The sequence below is a fragment of the Tyto alba genome, unplaced genomic scaffold, assembly GCF_018691265.1.
Source record: "Tyto alba isolate M040663 unplaced genomic scaffold, T.alba_DEE_v4.0 Super-Scaffold_16, whole genome shotgun sequence".
Taxonomy (NCBI): domain Eukaryota; kingdom Metazoa; phylum Chordata; class Aves; order Strigiformes; family Tytonidae; genus Tyto; species Tyto alba.
In genome coordinates this window covers 31,291,587-31,303,418 of record NW_024881278.1, presented here as the reverse complement: position 1 = coordinate 31,303,418, position 11,832 = coordinate 31,291,587, and the positions used below count along the sequence as shown (strand labels likewise).

Here is an 11,832-nt window from a genome sequence, read left to right as displayed (position 1 = left end):
GCATAAGCAGTACATGTCGTTTCATATGTAGTTAAAAAATAAGCACCAAATATGGACCATGCCATTTCAGTTTCTGAAATGCGGCTGAAGTTTTTACTAGATTATGGAAGACCTGGCAAGGTTGGTAAAGCCCCAGGAGTTTCAATGCCAAGCTTTTACATGCTCAGCTGAAAAAAGCCTAAGAGTGAGCTAGAAGAGGAAGGACCATCAAATTACCTGTCAGAGGAATCAGTCATTGAAGCCGAGTCTAATGGCTGAAAGGCATCAGAATTATATTTACTTTCCCAAGTCTGCAAGATCGTATCTTACTTGGAGAACCAGACTTCTTTTGGAAGCTGAAAAAAATTAACAGTCTGTACACACTTTCTAGATGCAGGGCTGAATTAAAACAGGGTCTAGATGTCCAGACGCTTGATGCTGGGCCACTTAGTTTCAGATGCCTGACCAGGGCAGTGGAACCTGCCGTCTGGCTGAGGCATCCCAAAGAGAAGGGTGCCAAAGGGTTGGACTTGGAGGCAGGCAGCCAGCTAGCCTGGGAGCTGTCTGAACTAGTCACTGGATACGTAGCCAAAAGGGGGTCATCTGATCACCCTCTCCCTAAGAAATAAGCATCTCTGCACTCAAGAGTTGGGCTGGAGGCTTATCACTGCTCAGCAATCACAGCGCAGAACACCCACCTGGAAATAAATACTGACATCCACCTCTCGCCTCTAGCTCCAGCATTAGCTACTCACATTGTGGGTGAACAACCAAATTCAATTCAAAGTTCAACCATCTCATCAGAGAGAGGTAACTCAAAGTCCTGTTTCCCAGCAGTATCTTACCTTGTTGGCCCAGACATGGGACACCCAGCACCTCTGCCGTCCCTGTGCCACCCTGCACAGAAGCATTGTCAGCTGCATGTGCCCTCCCGCTCCCCAGCTGCTGCTGCTTTGCAGGTTCAGCAAGAGGAGGGTTTCCTCATGGCAGCTGCTGAATTTTGCTTTTCTGACAGGTGAGCAAATGAGCTTCCCCTTCCTCCTCACATTCCCCCCCCCGCCAGCTCTCCAGCACATGAGGGGAACCACTCCTGTAACCAGGAAAAGCTCTGGCATTACACATATAGACAGGACCGATCCAATCTAAACATCCTTAGTGGATTTAACACCCTACCTGTAAACTCCACAAAAAATTATCTACAATGTCTACTTGGCAAGTCAAAGCAAGCAGTAAGTATTAGAAGTATTATCTAGACACCACAGTCTTCTGTGTTATACATACCTTAAGTTACTTCATGGTTGAACAAAGTCACACTCTCCCTATTATTATTCTAGTTATTTTTCTTCTCCCATCATAACCATGGAAACAACTTTATCCCTTTTCTCTTCCATTCCCATCTCAGTTGGAGAAGTCTTAGCTAGGAACAGGCCAACTACATTTGCTAAATCATCTAAATACTGAAAACATTGCAAGTGTAATCTATATAGCCGAGTGCCTCAAATTCCCCAAAGAGGTCTTTTTTTTTTTTTTTCCTAGTTAAAAACTTAAATTGGTGGATATCACAGGTTTTAGCGATCAGCTACATCACTCACAATCAGCTGTCAGTCATACCGAATGGCAAGACCCAAGTGATACTTTTCGTAACATCAATCTAACCCCTTATTTCTAACAAAAACTCTGATAACGCAGTTCAAGAACTCCAACACTCACCCATAGAAATTAATTCTTTTTAAGCACAAAGAGAAATGGTAGTTCAAAGTTTCACCATATTGCTGAAGAGAACATGCTCACTTTTCTCACACCTGAATCATTACGGGGACATGCCTTGCCCACAGGCAAACCCCTAAGGATGTTAGAAAGGCCCCCCCATGTGAGAGGGTCACTCCTACAACGTCTGTGAAATTTTCTTTCTCCCTATCTCAGGAATCTTCTCCTGACCCTCTCTGGAGGCAGAACACTTGAAATTTTCTTTCTCCCTATCTCAGGAATCTTCTCCTGACCTTCTCTGGAGGCAGAACACTGGGGTGATTGCAGTTGTATTGTCATTTCATAAAGCAATTCCTCTTCTCCTATAAGGAGGGAAGATGAGTAGGACTAAATCAGAAGGGTTATTTTACCTACCACGGAGAGGAGAGGAGAACTTCACTTATCCCACCTACAAGCTCGGAAAAAACAGGATGGACTCACTAACAAGTTGTTCTGCTCGGTTCTGTGTAGGTTCCCATCCCACCCCCTCGAGTGCCGTTCCGAGCATCTTCCCGTAGCAACGTGCCTACCATCTGTGGTGTGTGGCTCGCCCTCCCCTCACCCTCTCCCCGAGGGCAGGGCCACGCGCTGCTTCTCAAATGAAATGCACGTTCTCCCCAGGAAGGGCACGGCGGCCCGGCTCCCGCAGAAGGAGCTCCGCACGCCCGCTCACCCCGGGCGCCGCGTGCCGAAGAGCCCAGAAAGATGTAGGGTGCCAGCAGTGCCAAGACGATACAGAGCCAAGGCAAAACACAGCCAAGACGTACGGAGAACGGAAAAACAGAGACGCTCCTGCGAGCGGTAGGAGTTCAGCAGGAGGCTGCCGCGGAGGCACCTCGCGCCCCTCCAAACGCGCGGCTGCTTGTGCTGGTCTGAGGGCGCTTCCCCCTCCCAGCACACACTCCAAGACCACGCGCATCCCGTGATAAAATGCAGAATTATGAACACGGTACACAATGTTGAAAAATAGTATTTATTAGCACCCAATTTACATAATTATATGGTACAAATGACACTTACTTGCTGCTGGAACATTAAATAAAGCTGCTTTTAAAAACCATTGCTTGTTTCTGGAAGTCCATGTGATTTTGCTCAGCACAGAATGCAGGTACAGTATACAGCGACCCCACTTCACTACTGTCATACCAATACAAATACCTGCATGGTTACCTCAATGTGGTCTCGTTTTAAACAGCACACTAACATAAGCAGATCTATATAATTTCAATGACAAAATATTTACTTGACTTATTCAGGCAAGTGAATACAGCGTTAAATATAACCTACCCAAGAAGTTTCACAAAGTATGAATTGCAGTGAAAAAGAGAAAATTCAGGGCTGCAATTGAGAAGCTCAAAAATATACTGGCATATTTCAAAATAATCTCCCTCTGAATTTTCTATCTTTGCCATTTTAGATATTTATCCAGGATTTTAAACTACTGAATTTTAGTAAGAAGTTTAATATTAAAGGGTTTGAAGAAGCATTTTCAACTAGAGTAAAAATTTATACTTTTTATAATAAATGCCTATCAAACCTTTGGGAAACAAATCACTTTTTTAATTTTCTTGTGTCCCATGATTAAGAAGCCTTTCTGAAAAAATGAAATAGATTGAATTTATGGATGCTTACTCCCAAGAAAACTATTTCCTTCACAAGCTAGAAAACAGAATTTCTTGCTTAAAATAACATTCACTTTTGTACAACAGTAGCATTTAAACAAGGTAATTTGGTGGTACTGAAAATCTGACACAGCTTTGTACTGAGCCATACAAAAAAAATGGAGAAGCAGACTATTACTCAACGAGTAAGTATTTCTCATTTGGATCCACCACTTTGCAAGACACTTGAAGCCCAACATTTTTTCAAAGTAGTCATTCAAAACTGGCGTGCAAAATCATAACCTCAGCATAATTCTGAAGGGGAGTCTTAATTTCCTTTAGCTGTTTATGTATCAGTCACAGTAGCCTTTTCCTATCAACTATCTGTCACGGAAGTGACCCAAAACAGAAGAGGGGCAACTGTAATTACTAACATTAAAGTGGTTATCACCTGTGGTATCTTCTCCAAAAGAGAACTGTCAGGTAACATGTTGTTCAATAGTTGTAGATAGGAAAAAAAAGTTATATTAATAAAAGCAACAAAAAAAAAAAAAATATCCAAACTATGGCCCATAAGGCAAAGAAATTTGTCTTTTTAACCTGACAGTTTCTTTTAAAAGAAACAAACTTAAGATATTTATATGAAATACAATGCAATTAGTTGATATGCTGACAAATGTCAACAGAAAATCTTACAGCAACAATATTCTTCTCATCACGGATTTTCTTCTACAAGTTTCTTCAGATGCCTGATTCAAGGAAAACATTGCACAAGACCGCTTTTCAGTCTGCTTGGGCTACAAAGATACAAGAAATTATTAGCTAACATGCTCAGTTTGCATTTCCAGAAAAAGTGCTAACACACGAGACAGTTTTCAAAACCTATGCGCGTTTGTAAATGTCTGACTTCAAGGAGACAATTCTAGGAGCCATACATCTGAAAATAAGCTACATTCAAAAAGCATTATATCTTGATGACAGGAAGAATAAAAAAATAAATTCTTAATGGAAAAATACTCACTTGAAGTCCATCGTTTATCCCTTATACAATGTTTTTGGCTGCTTTTATTAAGTAATCCAAAAATAACGAAAATATTTGGCTTGGCAACAAGTTATCCCCTCCCTTTCTGAATAGTACAAATCCAGCTGCATAAATCTTTTCTCAACGTCCCAGTCTAACACTCTAGTATGAGGACCAAGGGTTTCTTGAACTAGCAAGGAACTAATTTTGGGAGCCTGCAATTCAAACCGGGGGAATGCAAGAAGACTGGGCCTGAGGACCGTGTCAACACAAGGCTTTGAGCGGCTTAAAAACACAAGTGCAGGCACGGTTTAAACGTGGATGTGATCTCCCAAGATCACAGCATGGCTTGGCAGCACAAGCAGGGCAAAACTAGTTTAATGCACAATACCACAACCCAGACTTAATCAGGAAGAAAACTCGGCTAAAAAGCATGTATTATTATTAAATGCCTTTTTAGCTCAGCCATAGTTTGGATTTCGTCATCTAGCAACAAATCCCTCCTGAAAATGAACCAGTTGAGACCAACAAATTGTAGTATCCAACTGGATTTACACCTTCTGTAGCGGAATTCAGATTCTCAAAAACATCTTAAATGATACAGCACTTCATAAGTTTTCACAACAGACTACAGAGCAGCAAAAATAAGTCAGCAGGTAGGGTAAGAGATAACTCAGTAGAATTAATTGAAGTGGGAATAAGGAGGTACAAAATCAGCCTTCTGGGGGTGGGAAGGGTAGGGCTGGAGCTGAAACCCCACCACCCTTCAAAAAACACTTTAAGAAAAAAAATCAATAGTCCCTTATGAAATTTACCCTGGAATGAGACTCCACTGCAGATGAGATTTGAAGACTCTCAGAAAATACAGCCTAAAGGAGGGTTTAAGTGGGAAGATGAAAAGCAGATATCAACAGCATAGATAACCTGCACAACAGGTATGTTCATTAGCACAGGCAGAGACATAATTTTTAAAGGTCTCACCATCCTCCCTCCTGGGATTAGTCACACCAGCTGAACATGAGCACTTGTCTAAGCAAGGACTATTTACACAAAGGTCATCCTAGTCCCTCCCCACTGCCCAGGTGTTTGTTCATTAGCTCTGTTGTATGTAATACTACCTTTTAGAATATGGGTCATTTCTTGTAAAACACCCCCCATAGAACTGGATGGATTATCAGCACTGTTTTCATCAGTTTCTCTGCTGCTCAGTAGAAACATTGTGGAGGTTTTGACTAGCAGTCTACAGGACATTTGTTTCAGTACTGGTGTTCGTCTCTAAGCTTAAAGACATTGAAGATGATTAAAGAGTCAAGACTGTTCATCTACTGAAATCCTCTACAACTAAATACATTATCAGATTGAGATAAAATATTCTCAAGGCCTCCATGTCCTTACAGACAAAGGGAGCTTCCTGAAACGTCTGAATAGTTTTTTCAGGGAAATCTTTGCTTCCTATCTGTCACTCAGTACTAACAGCTATGTTGAGCATCCCTATGATGCTCACCACAGCAGATGCCCAAGAAAACTCAAATTATCACATCAAAGATCGCAACATTTTATCAAACTGATTTACCATATGTAAGTGGTTTACTATCATATTCTGATTTCTTCATTCTTAGCAGTGTAGTCCAAAACAAATTTCCACCAAACAGCCACAAATGTCAGAATATTTTTAAATGCTATATTATGAGCAGCATCATGTTTTCACAGTTATCTTCATGAATCTTACCAGCTCACCCATTAGAAAACTGGAAGAGATACATGCTAAGTGAGTCGCAAATTACCTGGAACCACTAGTCTCAGTCATGTCTTGCTTGTATGACAAAGTACTGAAGGAGTATTTTTTACACAATGGGCTATTTAATGTGAAGTGAGCCATACAGATGACACTGTATGTAACATATATTAAATATGTAGATTATGACTGAAAAAAAAAATAATTAGAAACAAGCCTAAAATTCTACTCTGCTTCCCAAATTTTGTGGCTTTGGTTCAATACTAATGGATGTCATGAGATAAAGTCTTAGCCCTGCGATTTTGTTTTTAAATAAATTGTTATCCAGAGGCAAAAGACTAGTCCCACTACAGCGTCTGAGGAACTTATCTTCGCATAGCTGGGTCCCCAACATGAAGACTATGTTAGCAGAAGAGTAAGTTCTGCTCTTAGAATTTAAGTAATAAGCTGTTACAAAACCCTTGCCATCTCCTCACCTAAAGTGACATAGTTTTGAAATGTGAACCATCACCACCTTTTACTTTGATACAAGAATGTGTAATTTGGAACCTGGCTATATACTAGATTTTATCCTTCATACAACCTGCAACCAATGGACAAATGAATACATTTGAAAAATCATTATGGAAAAGCCTAGCTAAACTTGTTACTGTTTTCCTTTGCGATACCACCGGGATAAACTCTGCACTGGTCCCCAGCCAAACTCTCCGCGATGACACCAGTCGCACAGAGGGCACGTTGGTTCTGGCCATTTAACCTACTATCTATCCCCTGTGGAGTTCAAAAAATGGTCTCCCCATGTCCGTCACTGTTCAGCACACAACCCAAATGACTGCTGCCCACAGATCTTGGAAGTAAAAATACAAATAATCTAATTTGCCGATACTCCCACGCTCCAGAAACTACTTGTGTTAGACTGCAAACCTGATGCTTCAAAGAGGACTTCAAGGAGAACGCTGCTATAGTCTCTTGCCCAGGCACAGGGGCAACCACAGTGGCTGCATTTTCTTCCTTAACTCAACCCACGTTACCTGGTTTTGCTAGGTTTACTAGCTATTTCACACAGGTGTCAAGTAGGCTCCCTAGGACAGTCCGTAAAGACACTGCCAAACCACGGTCTGGAAATGCTTCCAAATACTCATCTTGAAAGGCATTAAAAAACCCCAAAACTTGTTTTTCTGATGGTTATGCCTACTTTTTAATCTTCTGTTTCCTTTGGGATGAACTAACACTTCTGCCGATCAAACACTGCTCAAACGACACATCAGTTTATGGAAATTGCTGGTCCCCAAAATTACTTTGTTAAAACATGAGGAAGGAGGTAGGGAAAGGGGACACATCTGTGATCAAACAGGTGGACCAAAAAAGGTGGTGTAACTAAGTCCTTTCTCTCTTACACATTATTCAAAAGGACAAGTTCCTGGTTACTTTAAACTCACAACTACAAAACAGCATTGTGTGAACTAATCACAAAGCTTTACGGTGAACATCACACACTTACTCAAACACATTACATATGGGACCGCTTTAACATAACATTATTTGAAAACCTATGACCTAAAAATAACCTGCAGCGTATAGTTCCACAGGCTTCTTGCTAAACAACATTTTTTTTTCCTCAAAATAAATGAGATTCCAGAACATTCATCAAGTGATTTTCTTGTACCAGTAATAAAATCTTTTATATGGTACGTCAAAACTTTTCTCTTTGAGGCACAAAAATAAATGCTGACACTAGGATTTTGTAAGAGTGAAAAAAATGTTTTCCACAATATAATTATATCTAGAGCTTCTTCCAGACTATTTCAAATAATTTTGTGCAAGCATTTTGGTAACAGAATCAAATATGTGAAAGGAAACAGCACAGTGAAGTAAATTAAAAATAAAAATTAAAGTATTTAAACCTAGAAAAACAATTTTCAATATTGGGAAGGGCAGAAAATTCTCCCATTAAATTAGTTAGTAAAACCAAAATCAGTAGCACAGGCTAACATACACAAAAATTATAGGTGTTAACCATTAAAAAATGTACCATGTAAATTAGATATGGGAAAAATAGTAATAGTAAAATGTCATATACTGATGTTGCAGAAAAATGCTTTTTTGAAAGAATAAGCCTTAGGACTAGTTTTGTTTGCATCTTCAGTAGATGTATGTATCATATTCATGACAGTTACCAACTGCATTGAACCAGGAAAAACTGAATATAAAAGGGAAAAAATAAAAATAATATGGTGCCCTCAGAGATCAGAAGTTCAAAGCTTATAAAACCCAGGACAATCATGAAACAGGAATTAAGTATCTAGCTGCAAAAGAATCATAACAACGTACAGAAAGTGAAGAAGAAACTTGAGAAGCAACAATGCTCAAAGTTATTTAAAACAGTTGTCAGAAATAAATACAATTTGGCTTTGTGAGAGACACTAGCCAGAAGACCAAAAGTTTGTGGTCCTCCTACACAAAAGCATCATATTACAGAGGAAAAAAACCAACACTTAACAGATGACCTTCAGAGTAAGTCCAACAAATCATGCATGTGGAATGGTGGTGTAGGCACCAAGATACAGAGAACTGAGATAAAAAGCTGAAAACAAAAAAATGTTGTGTAAAAACAGCAGACTAAAAAATAGCTTGAAGAAAGAGGAAAGGAATGGAAATATACAGTTAGAATCAGTGCGTGCACGCAGGTTTCAAATTACAAAGATGATGAGGAATACGTAAAATGGCGCAAGACGGCTTGGGATACTGGCATGAAGCTACAAAGAAACCGTACTAAACATCGTGTAAATTTTCCTGTCAGTGAGATCTAATCTTTAAAATGATCTTTTAAAGGAAGCCTAATTGTTTAGAACATACATAAAACCTCACTGGCCAAGACAATATTAAAAATGCACAAGTCTGCAACCCTGCTTTAACAAGCAGATGGGACTAGATAACCTAAATAATTTTTTTCATCCCTAACTCCTATGATGATGTTCAGAAGATCTGACAGGCTCATGCACAATATCCTGCAGTCCTATAAGTATGTGAGCAAGTACAGTAAAAAGACATTGACATCAATTATGAAGACCAGCACAAAAATATAGATACTTCACAACCTCTTTGTAAGGCTACATTTGTTTTGTTTTTTAAAGGCACCTCATCCTCTAGCTATTGCCAGCTTTTTTTTTTAAAAAAAAAAAAAAAAAAAATCACTTTTCAGTTTGAGCAAGAGCTCAATAGTGAGAAGGAAACATCTTTCAATTCACATTTGAACAGCCACTTCTTACATTCCAATTGTAATCAGAATGACAGTCTTTAAAAACAAGCATGCCAGCCTATTAGTTTTATGTACAGCGATTTAAACAACTGTAACTACATATTGTATTGTGTAAGCAAAAGCACAACATTCATTTCATACTCACACCATTATCCTTTGTATACACAAACTCAAGAGAACTCTTAATACTAAAACATTAAAATGCACCCATGGAGTCTTCCCTTACTAGACACATTTAATACATGTTTACAATATATATACACATATATAATATACATAACTTTTAGAATTTTTCAAATAAATCTTTGTAATTTTCTCTTCAAAAGAAATAAAATAATGACACTGAAAGAATATGAGTCAAGTACATAGAACTCTCACAAAGGTGAATGCTCAGTTTTGCAGCCAAGTTTCCCCCTTTCCATCATAACCAAAACTTTTTATAAAAACTAAATAATCTGAATTACTATTGTAGTCATCTGTTTCATGGTAAAAGTTCTAATCTTATCTACGGAAATATATTGCATATCAATATCATGAAGTGACATCTGAATATTCCCAGCAATAAAAGGTATTCCAGGATATTTTAGCAGTAAATATAATGTGTTGCAGGCTCAAATAGCATAGATCAACCTTTGATTCTAAATAATATAGTTGATTTGAACTCTGAGATCAGCTTCAAATGTGGTCCCATCCCCAAATGCCACTCTAAAAACAACACAGTCAAACCCTATGTTGGTATCTTTCAATGATTCCTTTTTAGAAAGTGTCAGTTTAAAGGTAAAGATTTATTTATCAGTTTCCAGTCTTAACCTCAGGCTGGTATGTGGAAGAGTTGCATTGGGTTCTTTCCTACTCATATCAGCACCAGAAGTCATCTCCAGCAGAAATTCTGCCTTCCATTCCTATTAGAGAACAACATCAATTCGGGTTTATGAGCAGTAATAACTCTGATGATGACATGTAATAGAAAAGAATCCACTCACCTTCCTTTAAGAAGGGATAAAGAGACTAAAAGATCGGATTAGAAGTTATTTGTCATTCAAATCAACAGAGAAGCTCTGAATACATAAACAAAGCACATCTGTTGAGTAATTATAAGAAGCACTCGTTCTTCAGATAGCTTAATCAATGGCACGATATGCCCAGTGAAGCAGAGAAGTTTTGAAGTTTCACAAATGGTGAAGCTGGGAGATACCCCTGGAAGTAGTAGAACCTCTCCAACTGATGGAACTTTGTACAGTTCCCACCTATTGCACTAGTAGGACTCATACAAAGCATCAGGTATAGGTTTAATCCTCAAAAAGTATTTCACTGTTATCCTTAATGCCCAGAATGATACCCTTTTTAGCAGGAACAGGAAGAGGACATGAATGTTTGTTAAACCGTAGGACAGCTTCTTTGGAAAGCTTTCTGATAATTTCTTGTGCCAGATCTCCAAGAATAAACAGCATTATAAATCTGAATAAGTTAAATCTGCTACTACAGTATATACAGACTGCTTCAGTCTGTTGTTAATTGGGACTAGACTAAAGGCTCAGCTTCTAGCCACACGCTAATACAGGTTTTAAAAAATTATATAAATTTTTTTGCAAACTAAATATTTATGGTATAACACAGAAGATGTAACAAAACCTTTACTGCATTTTCATTTCTGTTAGTAATTTGCTTTCCTTTAATTGCATTTATCTTAGGCTAGCAGCCAGGTGGCTGAAATTAACTATCTGCTACTGCTCTCCAAACAAGACCTATTTTACTAATACCAAAGGGATGACAAAGTGCCTCTCACATGAGACAGTAATGAGCATGTGAACTGACACTTATTCCAGGTGATTTAAGCACATTAAGATTCCTCAATAAGAAGCATCTTAAGAAGTTTCCCTCCTTTCCTACTCCCTGATGCAATTAGACCCCTTCCTTCCAGTACTCCATTTTATTAATAGAGAATACATAGACCTAGTTTCACCCAAGGCCTGCCTGGACGAAAATTCATTCCCTCTGAAATAAAAGCATTTCTTTTGTTTTTCAACTATTTGAAACTGAGAGTTTCCAAGCTCTCAGCACCAGCTGAGCTCACAGAAACCAGAACAAACATCAATTTAGAAAACAGCACCCTGCAAAACTAAACACTTACAAACATTCTCTGAATTATAGGGCAGGATAAGAAGACTCATGCCCTCCCCTTCTCTTTTGTGCAGCTGGTTAAATATATACAAAGCTAGAGTTGAAAGGGAAGCACTCTGTCATACAAACACTTTAGCCAGGGCATCTGCTCCTGCACTGGCAATATAACATTTGGAGGGGTGGAATGCCACATCATGAATGGATTCATCAAATTTCTTGCGATGAGCAGTAAATTCTTGGATGCACGTCTTGCTTTCAAGATTCCACAAGCGAATTGAACAGTCATGACCTAAAGAAAGGGGAAACGGTTTTCTTTATAATTCTCATGTCTGACACCATTATGAGAAAAAGAAAATGAAATCTGAATGTA

The 11,832-nt window shown here is 38.8% G+C and overlaps 1 protein-coding gene across 4 annotated transcripts in view; it reads right to left on the bottom strand.

Annotated features, from left to right (window-relative positions):
* Positions 1 to 2,684: 2,684 nt before the first annotated feature.
* STRN (striatin) overlaps positions 2,685 to 11,832 on the bottom strand; it is a 70,339-nt gene continuing 61,191 nt past the window's right edge. For all 4 annotated transcript variants that reach the window (XM_033011027.2, XM_033011026.2, XM_033011028.2 and 1 more), the window contains one exon: positions 2,685 to 11,751. In XM_033011027.2, coding sequence (XP_032866918.2) covers positions 11,582 to 11,751 — 170 coding nt within the window. In that variant the 3' untranslated portion in view covers positions 2,685 to 11,581. The remainder of the gene's footprint in view (positions 11,752 to 11,832) is intronic.